The sequence below is a fragment of the Corapipo altera genome, unplaced genomic scaffold (assembly GCF_003945725.1).
Source record: "Corapipo altera isolate COAL_440 unplaced genomic scaffold, ASM394572v1 96, whole genome shotgun sequence".
NCBI lineage: Eukaryota > Metazoa > Chordata > Aves > Passeriformes > Pipridae > Corapipo > Corapipo altera.
The window spans coordinates 1,526,861-1,543,095 of record NW_020884962.1 but is presented as its reverse complement, the minus strand read 5'-3'; the positions used below and the strand labels follow the sequence as shown (position 1 = coordinate 1,543,095).

The 16,235-nt window shown below is 53.7% G+C and overlaps 2 protein-coding genes across 5 annotated transcripts in view; both read left to right on the top strand.

Moving 5' to 3' along the window:
* CIRBP (cold inducible RNA binding protein) overlaps nt 1-4,071 on the top strand; it is a 10,087-nt gene extending 6,016 nt beyond the window's left edge. The window contains exons 2-8 of one of the 3 annotated variants that reach the window (XR_003531082.1): nt 195-307; nt 403-509; nt 948-1,086; nt 1,183-1,267; nt 1,373-1,437; nt 3,665-3,757; nt 3,922-4,071. Coding sequence is in view for 2 of the 3 variants with exons in the window: in XM_027664400.1 (XP_027520201.1) it covers nt 205-307; nt 403-509; nt 948-1,086; nt 1,183-1,267; nt 1,373-1,466 (528 nt within the window). In the remaining variant the exon portion in view is untranslated. Of the gene's footprint in view, nt 1-194; nt 308-402; nt 510-947; nt 1,087-1,182; nt 1,268-1,372; nt 2,539-3,664; nt 3,758-3,921 lie in introns of those variants that run through there. The other 2 variants (XM_027664401.1, XM_027664400.1) reach the window with 2 other exon arrangements.
* Nucleotides 4,072-5,721: 1,650 nt separating this feature from the next.
* On the top strand, nt 5,722-8,542 carry CUNH19orf24 (chromosome unknown C19orf24 homolog). 2 transcript variants are annotated; one of them, XM_027664402.1, is made up of 3 exons: nt 5,722-6,000; nt 6,449-6,562; nt 7,175-8,542. In XM_027664402.1, exons 1-3 carry the CDS (start codon nt 5,750-5,752, stop codon nt 7,176-7,178), a joined length of 369 nt encoding a protein of 122 aa, XP_027520203.1. In that variant the 5' UTR covers nt 5,722-5,749; the 3' UTR covers nt 7,179-8,542. The 2 variants fall into 2 exon arrangements, with proteins under 2 accessions (XP_027520203.1, XP_027520204.1); XM_027664403.1 differs by having other exon boundaries at nt 6,449-6,577.
* Nucleotides 8,543-16,235: the final 7,693 nt, after the last annotated feature.

Sequence of the window (16,235 nt, the reverse complement as noted above, 5' to 3'; positions counted from 1 at the left end):
GGGGGCGGCGCTCGGCCCGGCCGGGAGGAGACCCCCCCACCACCGCTAAAATCGCGGCCTCGGGGGCGTGTGAGGAGCCTCGTGCGGCGCTGAGAGGCCGCATCGTTGTTGTCACAGGTGGCGTTAGAACGGTTTAGTCTTTCGGACCTCGTTGGGAATGTTTCGTGAGTCGCTGACTTGGTTCTGCTGGTTTGGCAGGTCAGGATGGCATCAGACGAGGGAAAGCTCTTTGTCGGCGGGCTCAGTTTCGACACCAACGAGCAGTCGTTGGAGCAAGTCTTCTCTAAATACGGACAGATTTCGGAAGGTGAGACTGCAGAGCCAAGCCGGGCTGGCTTCCACTGGCTTGTTACATTCCCCAGGTGCTAATGTGTTGGGTTTTTTTTTCCATCCTTTCAACAGTCGTGGTGGTTAAAGACAGAGAGACTCAGAGATCCAGAGGTTTTGGGTTTGTTACTTTTGAAAACATCGATGATGCAAAGGATGCAATGATGGCCATGAACGGAAAGGTGAGGAGGCCCTGGGGCTGATTCTTTATTACCAAAAACATAAGAGAATCGGGGAGATGTGCTGTTTTTCAGTCTCTGTGGGAAAACAGATAAATGCCAGTGTTTTATGAAATGAAATTATACAGATGTAAATAAGATGGTTTCATGATGTTACAAATGTGTGTTTAGCAATTTATACCTGATACGAAAATCCTATGATTTTAACTGTATAACTGTAAAAGAGTGGAATTTTGTAGGAATTCTTGTTATAATAGGAATTATATCCAGTTTAAATACCAATTTATTTGTCTAATTGGCTTAGTCGTGGCAGGACATTGTGTAAGAATCAGTACATTCTAGTAGTGCTTGGCTGATGGTGAAGCTGTGTAACTCACTGCATATGTGCTTGGCTGTTTAGATATTTGACTTTTGCCTGGGCTGATTGTGGTTCTGTTCTAGTCCGTAGATGGGCGTCAGATCCGGGTGGACCAGGCTGGGAAATCCTCCGAGAACAGATCCCGTGGCTACAGAGGGGGGTCCTCGGGGGGCCGGGGCTTCTTCCGCGGGGGCCGAGGCCGGGGCCGCGGCTTCTCCAGAGGTGAGAGCGTGTGGGTGACCCGCAGGGCCTGGAGGGGGGGGGGGGGTGTCCCTTGTCAGACTGACTAAAAAAAACCCCGTGTCCCGTTCTTCCAAGGAGGTGGAGAGAGAGGCTATGGCGGCAGCAGATTTGATTCCAGAAGCGGAGGCTATAACGGCTCCAGAGACTACTATAATAGCAGGTGAGGCCCGTGCAGCGCCGGGGGCCGTGGGGGAGCTCTGCCAGCCCTGGTGGGTGTCACAGGAGGGGTTGAGCAGGTGTGAAGCAGGTGCTGTTTGTCCCGCAGGAGTCAAGGTGGCTATGGGGACAGGAACTCGGGAGGCTCCTACAGAGACAGCTACGACAGTTACGGTAAGTGCCGCTCCGAGCGGGAGCGCTGAGTCCGTGTGCTGTAGGAGCTCTGAACCTGCTGAGCCTGAGCCTGGAGTGGGGCAGGCTCAGGCTGTGGACGTGGTGGTGCCGGGAGATTCTAATTTAATGCATGTGCAGGAGTTGCTCGGATCTAAGGCAAAGCAAGTGTTAAAAAAGGTTGTTCTGGAGCCCAAACTCGGCTGCCCTTACGCTCTGACCCGCGGGTGGGGGATCTCACAGTAGCCAAGTAGCAGTAGCCTCGGAATAATGCAAGGGAGTAAAATGCTGGAACTTGTCTTTGCTTCAGTGCCTTTACAATTGTGCCTGCTTCTTGTCCTCAGCTACACACAACGAGTAAAAATCCTTCCTGACTCAAGATCGTCCTTCCAATGGCTGTATTTATAAAGATTTTTGGAGCTTCGCTGAAATATGGTTATTGTGTAGTACATCTACTTGTATTTTCACTTTTGTAGTATTATCAGTTCTGATCTTGTCAAACACAGCCTGGCAGCTTCTGAAATGAGATGGTCTGATTAGACTGTCTTGGAGAAAGCTCTGCTTTCAAGTGGTTTTAATCTTTTTTGAAAGCACTTCAGATTTTATTTTATCCTCCATGATGAGCCAAGGTGTTACTTTTTTTTTTTTTTTTTTAAAGTTGGGGCCCCAATTCAGTTTCTTTTGAGCTAGAAAGGACTTTGAACCGATGTTCACTGGAAGCTGAACAAGCTGTGGACTATTTTTTTTTTTTTTTCAAGTGCATTACCTTCGTCTTTTGTAACATTCCTTTAGTGTAGCAAGGTAGGAATGCGGCCTGGGTTCCGTTGGAAGGCAAACCACCTTGATATATCTAAAGAGAAACGTGCTTGTATGTTCAACCCGCATAACGGTATTTTTACTGTTGTAACGATGTAAATGACCCAGAACTAGACTTGCAAACTTACCATAAAGAGGTTCTTGAAAATGTTTATTTATATTGTCCTTTTTTACTGGAAGAAATATGCATATTCCATTGCTGTTGTATTTGAAGTGGTAAAGGATTCCTGTATACAGTTTTCTTTGGCTTTACGAAGCCTATTAAAAGACCGTCTGAAATGAACTCTGCTCCTGACATTTACATTTCATTGCACAACACAACCCTTGGAGACGAAGAACAATCTGGGAGCGAGAGGAGAAGATTAGGGATAGTGGCAGAGCCAGCCAGACGATTGACCAAGTGCTGGAATTAAATCCTAAAATCGGTCTTGACATGTGAATTGGCCAACAAATTTCACATAAAACGGTCAAACTTGTCTAGAGGCTGGAACTACAAACCTGAGGGTGTGCTAGGAGCGAAGTGCAGTCCGAATGTCAGGAAGGCCTAATGGATGTTTGCTCAAAACCTGCTGTAGCCTACACTGGGAAGCTGTAGAGAAGAGCCAGTGCTGTAGTCCCTGGGCTGTTCCCTGCGTGCCGAGCGCGTGTGTGATGTAGGGGAATGCCGGGCTTAGGTAGCTGTGTCATTGCTTACAAGTTCTAAGAATTCTTTGCTAGCAAATGGAAACTGCAGTGTCCTTGGAGAAAAGAAGTGTTGTGCCTCCAACAGAAACCTCTGAGACGAGAGCTGCTCTCTTGGCTAGTTCATATGTGGAAATAGTCCTGTAATTCGAGGTAACTCCTTTTGCTCATGTCCGCATCCTTCCTCTTGTTGAGAGCTCATTTGAAAGTCTAATGTACCTGTGAAATATTCCTTTTGACAATTTTGGTCAGCTGCTGGAAAAACGTTTAACCCATGCCGTATGCAACCTTTGGCTTGTGGCACACCTTGGGTTCCACAGATCAGAGTTGGGCATGCAGCCGTGTCTTGCTGTAGGTACGGAAGCAAGATGGGAACGAACTCCCTGACTCGATATGTGTTCATCTATTGAGACTCTTCCTAGACTTCATTAAGTTGCTCACTTTAATTGTAGCTTTCTTTGCCATCCTACTTGTTGCCATTAACTTTTTCCCATGGCCCACACTTCCTAAGCAGCCATGTCCAAGTGTTAACTCTCTGCTTAGGGATCCAATCCATGGGCTGGCTGAGCACGGGCAGCAGCCGGCCCGGAACAGTTTTCCCAGACTGTGCTTTGTGGTGTGATGGGTTCAGCGATGGCTTGTGAGACCCTCGTACGCTGTGAGCTGTGTGGGGGAGGTGGGGGACGTGCAGCCTCTGCCCGGCGTTCCTGTTAATGCCTCTCTGCTTTGGCAGGCTGAAGGGACCAGGGGCACGGCCCGGAGCCTGAGCGGATCCTGAGGGAGCAGAGCTGCGTTCCAGGGATGCCAGACTGAGTTTGCCAGCCAGGTAACGTCCCTTCTGTCCACCCTTTGCCCCACGAGCTTTTCCTGACCCAAAAGCTTCGGTGCGTCCCTGTTTCACAGCCTTGTGCTCTGAGTGGTCCAGGTGATCCTCTTTTGGGGGTCCCCATATCTTTATCCCCCTTCCAATTCTCTTTTATTTCATTTCAGCACCGAAACGCATCATAGAAGACCGAGAAGGACAGACCCTGAGTGCAGTGGGGAGATGAAGAGCCCAGAGCAGTGGTGGTGCTGATTTTTACATGGGTCAATTGAACAAGTCAGTTAAGCCAGAATAAAATACTGCAATGTGGAAAAAAAGACCCCAAATCTCTGTGGTACTTTTGTGGGAAACGCAAGAATGTTTGTTTTTTTTGGCAAGAAACTTAACCTGGTGCACAGCCTAGTTCAGAGCACAGAACACACCAGTGCTGTGGTGTTTGGGGCTCCAAGCAGATCGATGCCTCATCTTCGTGGAAAACGAGGTCTTGTTCTTGGTTAAATTCCAAAAATGTGGCAGCTCACTAATTAGTAGGATTTATCTTGGGAGAGGCTGACACTGTTTCGGGCAGGGTATGGCAGAGTGAGTGGTGAGGGCAGTGAGTTTCTGATGCTCTCAGCTGCTCCTGCCCGATTTTCTTGTGTTAACATTTGGTTGCTTCGTTCTGCCTTTTTCTCTCCCCTTTTTTTAATGGATAAAATTGGAATTTGGTGAGGTGGTAAGTGAGGTGCTCACTCATGAGCCCTGAGGACTCCTTACACATCATTTCCCAGTAATAAGAGCCCCAGAAGGATATTAAATATAACGAAAGCTCAAGAGCGTGTGGAATCTTTGCTGAGAAAAATGCAGTCAGGTGAAAGTTTAAATGAATTCAAGCTGAAAATACTTAGAAGTAATGCTTTGTAAGGCCTCCCTAAATGGGATGTTTCAGTGCAGCTAGGAATAATGGATACAAAAATAGAGCCTGGGTGGAGGTGCTGTTATTTTTGGCATTGCTAATTACAGCGCTGCAATAATGATGTGTTGCACAGATAGATGAGAGAATTGCTGGATCCAGGGGCTGGATGTAGAACCAGGTGGCATCCTTGGGAATTTGTTTGTGTGCCATGCGGCTGATGTGACATCTGGTGTGAGCCTGGCATTTTAACAAAAATGCCCTTTTAAAGTCCTGTGTGTCCGGGCAGCTTGAGCCCTTCCCTGAGGGAAATCTGGGAGCAGAGTGGTGGTGCAGGGCAGTGACAGAGCCCTGGTCAGCCTGGAGTGTCTGGAGGAACAAGACGGTGTTTAGAAATGCTCAAAACGCTCCTGTTTCCAGCAGTGTCCACCCCGGGATGGGAATGGCCCTCATGGTGGGGGAATGGTGACACTCAGGGGGAAATGGTGGTTCTGAGGGAGAGGGTCTTGCTGTGATAGAGAAATGGTGACTCTCAGGGCGAAAGGGTGGCCCTGAGGGGGAAATGATGGCTCTGGAGGGGCAATGACGGTCCCGAGGGAGGAAGGACGACCCTGAAGGGGAAATGGCTGCCCTGAGGGTCTTGCTGTGAGGGGGAAAGGGCGACCCCGAGGGACAACTGATGCCCTCAGGGGGGAATGGCGGCCATGAAGGAGGAAGGACGGCTCTGAGAGGAAAATGGCAGGTCTGAGGGAGGGGGTCTTGCTGTGAGGGGGAAATGGCGGCCCCGAGGGAGACATGACGGCCCTGAGCGGAGGAGGACGACCCTGAGGGGAAAATGGCGGCTCTGAGGACGGGGTCTTGCAGCGAGGGGGAAATGGCGGCCCCGCGGAGGTGGCGGCGGCCGTGAGGGGACAGGGATGATCCTGCGGGCAAAATGTCAGCCCTGCCGAGGCTCCGCGAGCGGGTCAGGGGCGGCCCGGAACGGCGGAGCCCCGGAACCCGCGAGCGGCTCCGCGGGGCCCGGGCGGTGCCTGCGCCGGGCGCACCGTCCCGGCGCCTTCCTGCGGCCGCCGCTCCCGCCCCGCTCCCGGCCTGGCCCGGCCATGCGGCCGCTCCTCATCCTCCTCATTCTCCTGCTGCCCCTCGGCCGCGCCGCCGCCCCCGGCCCGGCCAACAGCACGGAGGCGCCGCGGGCGGCCACGGGGAACGGGACGCGGCCGTCGCCGGAGACGCGGCGCCCGCCCGGGCCGGGGCTGCTGGCGGGGCCGGGGCTGCCGGTGCTGAGGCGGGCGGTGTATGTGCTGAGCGCGCTGTCGGCGCTGGCCGCGCTCTATTTCGTGCTGCGGGCGTTCCGGTGAGTGCGGGAGGGGCGGGTACCCCCGGCGGGGCTGTGTCCGTGTCCCTGCGGGTCCCGGTGTCCCCTGTCCCGGGGTTCTGCCCTGCTCGCCCCAGTCCTGGTTCCCCCTGGTCTGGGACGTGTCCCTGCTTGTCCTCTTGCCTGCCTCAGACCTCTCATAATCCCAGGTTTGTGCCCATTTTCCCTGGATCCCCCTTCCCTCCCTCCCTCTGCCATCCAGGGCTCTGCTCCCCTGTGCATCCCTTTGTTAGTGCATCCAAAACACTGCTGTTAATTACCCGGGGTAATTAGCAATGACAAACCACCTCCCATCGGTCCAGTTGGCTCTGCCCTTTGGCTCGGATCGGCCCCGTGTCCCTGCGGTGGGACAGCAGCTCCCTGTGCCCTCCCTGTCCCTCAGCCACAGGTCTGAGGGCCCCAGGAACGAGCCCCAAACCCGTTTCAGGTTGAAGAAGCCCCAGAAGAAGTACGGGCTGCTCTCGAGCCACGACGAGAACATCGAGCTGGGCTCCCTGGACAGCGACGAGGACACCGTGTTCGAGACGCGGAACCTGCGGCGGTGAGGGAGGGTTTGGTGTGTTCTGTGTGCTTTGTGTGTTTCTCTTCTCCTCACGAGGGGCTGAGGCGCCTTTCCTAAAGCCGTGGGAGCTTTGGCACGGCTCCTACAAACAGATCTGCATAAATTAAACGCCTGTGTGTGGTCTCTGTGTTGGCACACGGATTTATCTCGCTTTTCCCCGTTTTCTCACCCAGAAAGGTCTCACTGACAGGGATGTCCCTGGGTGATTTGGACACTGCTGTGGGGTCGCCAGGGCTGTTGGAGGGAGAGGCAGCCCTTGTGCCCAGTCTGAGCCTCCCCATGTTAGACAGGAAAACAAAAATTCCTGGTTTTTTTCAGCTTAGGAGCTGCTTCCAAATCATATCCCAGTTCAAACTCCCAGTCCCATTGGGACATCCGTTCCTGCTTTCCTAGAACCGTGCTTCCCACAGGTTTGATTTTGAGGGAGGGTCTTTTAAGCTGAGGAGGAGTGTCAGCTCAAGGAATGTCAGCTCAAGGAGTGTCAGCTCAAGGAATGTCACCTCAGCAGCTGCCCAGCCCTCAGCTCCCCCCCTTCACACTGTCCATGCTCCCCCTGATTTTTGGTGTCTCCTTTTTCCCCTGTTTTTGCAGATGACTCGGGACCAGCAGCACCACCTGCCCGGACTGACTGGGAGGGTCCAAGCCCAGTGGAATCTCCAGTGCTCAAGTTTTGTGTCTGCTTACAGTGACTATTAATTAACAGTTCAAACCCTTCCATGGCTGGGGCAGGGGAAAGGGGACCAAATCTGTTTTCTTCACATGCATTTTTGGGGACATTTCTGGGGAAAGGCAGAGCTGAGGTGCATTGGGAGCTGCTCACTGCACGGGGAGATGCTGAGCTGATGCTCCTGGATGATGCTCAGCACGTGAAATGCGAGCTCTGGGCCGTGCCCAGGGTGTTGGTGTTTCAGGGTGCTCATATCTCTCAGCCCTAGGGGTCAGCTGGAAGCATCAGATGAGGGGATTCCTTTTCCAAGCTGATCCTCTTTACTTCATGCAATATCAGGTTACTTCTTTGGGAAGTGTCTCTGCAATGAGCTCCAGCCCAGGAGGAGCTGGGAGAGCTCTGGGTGTCTGTTACAAAAGGGGGTGGGGGTGTGATAGCTCAGACAGAACAGCTTTGGGAATGAGTTAAATGGGTTCAGTTTTGCAGGATTAGCAGTTACACGGATAATCTGGGTCGCTCTCGGGTTTACAGACATGTTTACAAATGAGAGGGGCCACAACCCAAAGGGGTGTTTCTCCAGAAGAGCCACATCCGTGTGGTCTGTGGGGCTGGGAGGGCCTGGACTGTTCTGCCCAACCCCAGTCGTGTGCTCACCAGGGACACGTGTGTGACACCAGGGACACGTGTGTGACACCAGGGACACATGTGTGACATCTGCCAGGATCTGGACTTTGAGACACCTGGGGAAGAGCCAGGTGTGAGTTGGACCACCTGAATTGCAGGTGTGAGGAGTGTCCTGGAGCAGCTGATGACTGGAAAAAGGGGACCCCGACCCCTGTGACTGTGATTCAGGACAGCCCTGAACTGTGAGTTATCTCCTCTCAAGGGTGCTGGAGTTTCACTCCGTTGCTGGTACTCAACTGGGATCTTTCCTGCAGCCCATTGTGTGGATATTTGGGATCTGATTGTGTAGGACCAAAGGTGAATGTGTCAGGAGGTCGTTGTTGGGTGGATCTGCTGCTAAAACAGTGAAAACTGCTTGCCAAGTGCTCCTGTCCAGGCCCTTCCTTGGAAACTGTGTCAGTGCATCCTTAAATCCCATTTGCACCCCAAGCTGGCAGTGCCTTTGTTTGGAGCAGCCAGGGGAGTTGCCCTGCGGGCAGGGAGGTCCCTGAGTCACCTCTAAGGTGAATATTGAGAATGTCTTTGGAATGTCTTTGGCTCCATTCCTTTGGTTTGCACATCCCCTGCGGATCAGGGGGCAGGGCTGACACTGCAGGAGGGGACAGAGGGGAGTGTTGGGTCTGGCTGGTGCTCCAGGATCCCCTGAGGTGGAGGAGGGAGTGCTGGGATCCTGGTGGGATCCTGTGCGAGGGGCCATGTTTTTCCATGTAGGGCAGGGGAGGTTTCCTGGAGAAATCCCACCCCGCTGGCAGCTCCATCTCCCATGTGCACAAATGATTTTAAAATACACAGGTACATGTTTTTAATCACTCTGCCACGTGCTCTCAGCGCTGGATGGGCCCTGCTTTCCTGTCACACCTGATCCAGGTGCTCCCTGCTCGTGGAGCTGCTGCAGATGGAAGCAGGCAGAGGTTCCCTGTGGGAATCGCTGGGATGGCTCAGTCTGGCCACAGCTTCCCTGTGGATGATGGGAGCTGTGAGATCCATGGTCAGGGATCCCCTGATCCTGCAGGGCTGCACGTGCTGCTAACTTCCCTGGCTCTTCAGTTCCTCTGGAAGTTGTTCCTTGTGCTGTTGAACCCAGATGAGCCCGACTGTCCCAGTCCACTGCAACCAACACATTCCTGGGCCTTCCTTTACCTGAAGTGATTAAACCTGAGCATTCCTTGGGCTCCTCTCTTGCTGGACAGGTGGGGTCTGCAATTCTCAAGTTTCCTCACCTCGCAGGAGCGGAGGATTTGTTTGATGTTGAATGATTTGGGTCAGAGGGAACCTCGAGCAGGGCCTCCAAACCGTCGCTGCTGTTAAAGCCAAAGCCAAATTTGTGAAGTTTACACGATCCCTCTGTGCTCTGGGAGGCTCTGTGGGTGCTCTGCTGTGGGTACTCTGCTGTGGGTGCTCTGCTGTGGGTACCAACCTGCCCAGCCCAGCTGGGCCCTCTGGGGTTAATGGGATCCACAGGGAGCGGAGTGAGGTCGGCTCTGTCACTCACCACGTGCTCCTGTTGTGTTCCCGTGCCTGGAATGGGATCTGCAGCCCCGGGAGGTGCTGGGAGAGGGGCCTGTGGTGGGACTGGGTGCCGTGGAGTCAATAAACAGCCCCTGAGCACGTTGTTGTCTGAGCTCCACGAGGAGCAGCTCCTGTTTCACCCTCCCGTGGAATTGCTGATCTGTCTTTAAATGCCACTGGCCCTGTATCCATTGATGGCTTTCCTGTCATTGCAGCATCCCCTCCCTTGTACCTGGAACAAGTGGAATAAAGCATTCCAGCCCACCCCTCCCTCCGTGGCGTGGGGCTGCTGTGGTGGGTTCATGGATTTATGGAGTTGTTGTGTTTTCCCCCTGCCCTGCTCCCTCTCACAGGACAGTGACACTGTCCCCCCATGTGCTCTCAGGGCTACTGCTCACCTTGTGCCACATCTGGAAGTGTCCAAGGCCGGGTTGGACGGGGTTTGGAGCAACCTGGTCTAGTGGAAGGTGTCCCTGCCCATGGCAGGGAGTGGGACTGGATGGCCTTTAAGGTCTCTTCCAAGCCAAACATTCTGGGATTCTGGGATTCTCCAATTATCTCTGAGTTGGTTTCAATTTTCTAGAGTCTCCTCCCTTTCCTTTCTCCCTGTTCTCACATTAATTTGGTTTCTTGTATAGAAAACCAAGTACAATCCCAGCGAGGGCCATCCTGGCCTCTCCACAGCAGAAGAACCAAGATGCATTTTATTTATTTGGGAGCAGGGGAGGAGAGGCTGTTCCCTGGATCATAGAATCGTGAAGTCTCCTGAGCTGGAAGGGACCCACAAGGACCATCGAGTCCAACTCCTGGCCCTGCACAAACACCCCAGCAATCCCACCTTGTCCTTTAGAGCATTGTCCAAACCCTCCTGGAGCTCTGGCAGCCTTGGGGCTGTGCCCACTGCCCTGGGGAGCCTGGGCAGTGCCCAACCACCCTCTGGGGGAAGAACCTTTTCCTGAGATCCAACCCAACCCTGCCCTGACACAGCTCCAGCCATTCCCTGGGTCCTGTCACTGGTCACCAGAGCAGAGATTGGAGCTGCCCCTCCTGAGGAAGCTGCAGGCCCCGTGAATGTCCCCCCAGACTTGTCCAGGCTGAATATCCTGGCTCCTCCCTGCAGGGAATTAGACCCAGAACAAAACCAAGGGCGTTCCCTGCCTCTCACATCTGCTTCTCATCCATCTCATTCCGGCTGTGTGGATCAGTGGCACTGAGAAATGGGAATCCATGTTCCCCATGTCCCACCCTGCCCTGGGCCATGTCCCGGGTCCTGCCTGCTCTGCTGCTGGAGCACCGAGGGGGAAGAGGGTTTTGTTTTCTCCCTGACTTACCCTCGTTGCTGGTGGGGTTCTGTGGGGCTGGGGGGCAGCACGAGGGGCTGGGGCACAGGGGATCCCTGTAGATGGCACTCACAGACCAGACATGCGGCTGCCAGGGCACTGCCAGCACCTGGGGAAGCTGGAGACAAATCCCGGTGCCCTGAAAGGCGGATCCTCCCCCGAGCAGTTCCCTGGGATGAGCTGGAAGTGCCCTGTGGGGAAGTGCCCTGTGGGGACTGTGTCTCTTGGCCTCGGGGTGGGGAAGCAGCAGGTTTTGGGGTGACTCCTGGGGATTTTGGGCCTGGGGAGGGTCCCTCCCAGTGGCACCAGAGGCTCTTGCTCTGGGTTTCACCTGGCCCTGTCAGTACTTGTCTGGGAAGGATTTTTATGACTCTGGGAGTGACAAGGTTTTGAGATGCCCTGATACGATGGAGTGGAGCCACCAGCTCCAGCACAGACATGAACACCCAGCCCTGCCCCAGCAGCACCCCCAGGGCTGGGCCAGATTAACTGCAGTGCTAATGAACTAACAGGGCAGGACAGCATCACCCTGTCGGGTTAGCCTGGGTATTAGGGAAAACTCCTTCCCCAAAAGGAAGGGATCCAGGCTGGCACAGGCTGCCCAGGGCAGTGCTGGAGTCACCACCCCTGGAAGTGTTCAGAAAAACCGTGGATGTGGCTCCTGGGGACATGGTTTGGTGGTGGCCTTGGCAGTGGTGGGGGAATGGTTGGATTTCATGATTTTGGAGGTATTTTCCAACCTAAATAATTCCACGGTTTTGTGCTTCCAAGCTCTGTCTGTGTGGGAGCTGCAGCAGTGCTCCTTCCTTTTCAGGCTCAGGGGGCTGATACCCCAATTAGCACTAATTGCTGTGGCCTATGGTGCCGGACCAGCTGCAGCTGTGCTGTCCTCCCCCATCTTCCCATCCCTGCTCCTGCTCCTGCTCCGTGCCATCCCCTCTTCCCGAGCTCTCACTGGGGAGAGGCTCCGGCTGGCGCTGGCTGGGATTCCAGTCACAAACACAAGCTGGCGGCATGGATCTGCTCTGAATTTATTTTAAACTCGAGGTAAAGTGCTCTTGATGCTTTGGATGCAAATTTCCTTGCCTGGAATGGGAGCTGCGGGCCGGTGGAGTGCCGGGGAGCTCTTTTGATTCCAGCAGCCTGTTCACTGCTGCTCTCGCCTGGAGTGGGAAAATCAGGGCTGCGGCACCGCCCGGGGGGCACGGCTGGCACAGGCAGCTCCTCTCCTGCTCCCTGTCCCCTGCTTTTAATGAGGGCTCGTGTATCGAGTTGTTTTTTGGGTGGTTTGTTGGGTTTTTTTTATGTTATTGTGTGTGACAACAGCCTGTGTGTGATTTTTCTGGTCACTCCACGGGAGAAGAGACTGTCCAAGTCCTTCCAGTCACCCAAGGAGGGAAAAGAAAGAAATATGGAATATTTATAGATAATATCTGTAAAAATACAGAACGGGTAAAGGATCCATTCGTGGATTTCAGAGTTCTTTGCCATGGAGGTGGATCCCTCCAGTACCAAACCTTGGTTTTAATAGGTGGTATTAACCAAGACCAGGTTGGATGGGGCTTGTAGCCCCCTGGGCTAGTGGAGGGTGTCCCTGCCCATGGCAGGGGGTTGGACTGGATTGGCTGAGGTCCTTCCAAGCCAAACTATCCCAGGATTATCTCCGTGGCCAGCCCTCTGGGGTGGGGATTGTCACTGTGAACGTGTCGTGCTCTCGGTCCTGTTGGGGCCAAGCCCTCAGTGGGTGAGGAGATGAGGGTGGCTGAGGGAATATGTCCCAGGTTCTGTCTCACTTATTGCTAATACACTCCCTGGGTGGCTCTGGGGACTTTGGGGTGACCGTGGGTGGCTCTCAGAAGCAGAACTTCTCTGTGCCTGTTTTCAGCTGCACTCACAATTCTGCCCCCGTGTCCCTCTGTCTGGTGCTTGTCGTGGGCAGGGACTGGGTGTTCTTCCTCGCCTTCATTCCATGGGCACTGGACTCCAAAATGTGTCTCTGGGTTGGTGTGGAATTGGGTGGCGTGTTGGAAAAGAAGCTGGGAGTGTTTGAAAACCTGCTGCAGAGTCTCTGATGTCTGTTCTGTTCCACTCAACAAAGCACCTCTACACAACGAGCAGGTTCTTCTGTATTAGAAATTACCTTTACTTAGTTGGCTTTTTGTCTAAATCCTCCTTCTGATCTTTATTTTTTTCCCTTCCATCATGGAAAGGTGAATGGAAGTGGCACTTCAGCCACCAAAGCCTTTCCTTTAGAATCGCTGGTTGTTTTTTTTGTTTTAAAATTTTTCCAAGGGGCTTTGCAGGGGAGGAGGAAGGAGCGTTCGCTTTTCAAGTGACTCCGGGGAATAAAAGTATAAAGGACAGGAATGATCAGAACTGTGCTGGCAACGGAACAATATTTTATTTTTGAGTACCAGAGCTAATTGGAGAAGGAATTCACACAACAATTTTTGCAATCTAAGGATGAGTAAACATGAAAGGGGCTCTGTGCTCCTGAACATGCTAATTTGGGGCTGCGTGTGCAGGGGGGGAAACGGCCTGAAGATGAAATTGGAGACAATGCCTGGGATGTCACACTCCAGGGTTTGCTTCTTGCGTTGCTGGATCAAAGCCACGAGCCAGAATCTGTGTGCAGGGATACTTTTTTGAGGGGTGGAACCTCAATGCACCTGCAGGATGGAATCAGCAGAAAATGGGGATGTTGGGTCTGATTTGGTGGAAGCGCTTCCACGGGCTGTGGGATTTTGTGGATCTGAACAGATCCTGGTTCAGCAGAGCTTCGAGAGCCCCTGCCCGTGGTGGGGTGTTTGCAGACAATTCCCAGCCCCTTTAATTAGCAGGGGGATGTGGGACACTGGGGGCTGGGGGGTTAGAGCACATCCCCAGGGGGTGCAACGAGGTGACCTCCAAGGTCCCTTCCAACCCAAACCATCCTGGGATTCCAGGACCATCCTGTTCCCAGTCATTGTGGTTCCTGGGTGTGGAGAGGTTCGTAATGTCCCTTCCAGTGCTGGCAAATGGAACTGAAATGCTGCTGAGCTGGTGTGTGGACACACTCTCACAGTGTGTTGCTCTCACCAGCTCACACCCCCTCACCCCCTTGCCTGCTGGAAGCGTTTCCCGATGCCGCAGTGATTCCGTGCTGCCGTGCTGGAATCCATGGGAACTGCTGCTGGCAGCACCTGGGGATCCTTGAAACGCTCCCGTCCACTGGCTAACGGGAGCCTGGCAATGGGGGGCTCGGGGTTTGCAGCCAGAAGAGCCCATTCCGGGGTCGTGCTCAGCCCCCACAGAGCACCAGGAGGTTTGTCCTGCTCCCCGTGAGGTGAAGGCAGAAGGTTTTCCCTGGAGAGGCTCCAGCCCTGCCATGGAACATTCCCACCACCCTGATATGCTGCTAATACGTTCCGGTGGTTAATTACTCTCGCTCTTTTAAAGAATAAAACCTCACGTACTTAAAATAATCCCAATTATTTCATTGTTCAGCCTGAGCTGAGCCCAGCCGCCCCCGCTCCCGCAGAACGGCAGGAAAGGCTGCTCATGACAGGGAAAACCTGATGGGCATTTAGTGCCTGAGCAGCAGCTGGGGGGGTTTGAGGCTTTGGGGGGGCCACAGTGCTGCTCTACCTGCAAAGCCCAGGTGCTTCTCCCAGGACATCCTGAGGGTCACCGAGGCCAACTCCAGGTGGTGTTTCAGGGCCTGTTGTGATAGGACAAGGGGTGATGGATTCAAACTAAAAGTGGCTGGATTTAGACTGGATGTAAAGAGGAAATTCCTGGCTTTGAGGGTGGGGAGGCCCTGGCACAGGTTGCCCAGAGAAGCTGTGGCTGCCCCATCCCTGGATGTGTCCAAGGCCAGGTTGGACAGGGCTTGGAGCAGCCTGATGTAGTTGAAGGTATCCCTGCCTGTGGAATTGGACAATCTTTAAGGTCCCTTCCAACCCATTCCATTTGAGGCTTCCATGATCCTGCTGAAGTCCAGCCTGGCAGTGCAGTCTGGCTCTGTCTGCCAGGGACGCTCTGGGGGAGCAGCTCCCCATGGGATGTCCTCCTGGAGGGAGGAAGGGGTGGCTGGGAAGCCTCGTCATGTAATGGGGACCCTCCAAACGGGGCCGTGGGGCGCCGGGGGCACAGCGGGACCGGGGGCGTGGCGGCTCAGACTCGCTGGTACCAGGACATGGTGGTGTGTTCTCATCCTTTTATTTCGCCAGTGTTATTTTAATCCGCTTTTCTCTCACATCAAACTCCTCTTTCTGCAGAACACAGAGAGGTATCAGGTTTGTGCCCTTTGTGATCGGTTCCAAAGGGCTGCGATAGCGCGTTTTTCCTTCAGAACTGGAGGTTTTATCCCTGTGATAAGTTTAGCTTCGCCACAGTCATCGTTTGGGCTGCTCGACTGGCTCAGATGAGGGCAGGGAAAGCGTTTCCACATTTAGCAGAGGAAGGGGAGGGCTGGGTGTCCTCAGGAAGGTTCCCATTCCTGTCACCCGGGCACGTGCAGGTGTTACCTGGTGGCTCAGGGCCGGTTTGGAAAGCAGCTGATTTCAACTCAAAATCAACTTTTCCTTCCATCTGAAGTGGGCAGGAATGTCCCTGTGGCTTTATCAGACTTCAGATCAAGGTGTTCTTTGGCACCACTGCCAGGGTGGAGGATTTCCAGGAGTGGAAATCCCTGGGAGCAGCCTGGTTTTCCTGGGAGCTGCACAGTCTGAGCGAGCCCCTTCCTTCCAAAGCCTGTGTTTCCCACATAGAAAATAACGTGTAGGGAGCCTTTTTTTCAAATGAAGGAAAGATTAAGGCACAGCAAGAGCTGATTTGCCAAAGGGCACCCAGGGAAGCAGTGGTGGATCAGAGATGGAAGCAGAATCCTCAGCTCAGCCTGTGCCTGCCCTGCCACCTTTTTCCTTCCCTGCTCCCTGGCTGCCCAAGTCTTAAGGGATAACCAGGACTTGGATTTCCATCCTGTTAAAAGAGGCAATTTAAGGAGCTTTCCATGGGAGCAGAGCTGCAGGTCACCTCCTCCTCGCCGCTGAAGATGTTTTTCTCCCCCTTTCTCCATCCTCGTGCTCCTTTAGAGCCTCTTTGCTCTCCTCCTTTCCCACCGCTTGCAGCCATTCTCCCAGCTTCAAAAGGTTTCCTAATTACCCTAATGAGGTCAGGAGAGACCAAACGCTTCTGTGACTTAAAACAGGGGTGGGAAGGGGCTGGGAGGGGGGAAATATCCCGACTGGTGCCTGTATGAGGTGTCGCGGGAAGGCGACGTCTCCCCCTCCTCACGTTCCCTCCCCCCTCCCTTCTCCAGCAGAAAAAAAGGGAAATGTGGACAGAAGGTCTCAAATGTATCAAACAGCTTTTAAAAAGAAATTCCTTTTGCCTGTCAAAAGAACAAACAGATACACCAAAAACTGTCAGAATTAGTGTTGGAGTAATTGCAGCAGCTCTCCAAGGTTAA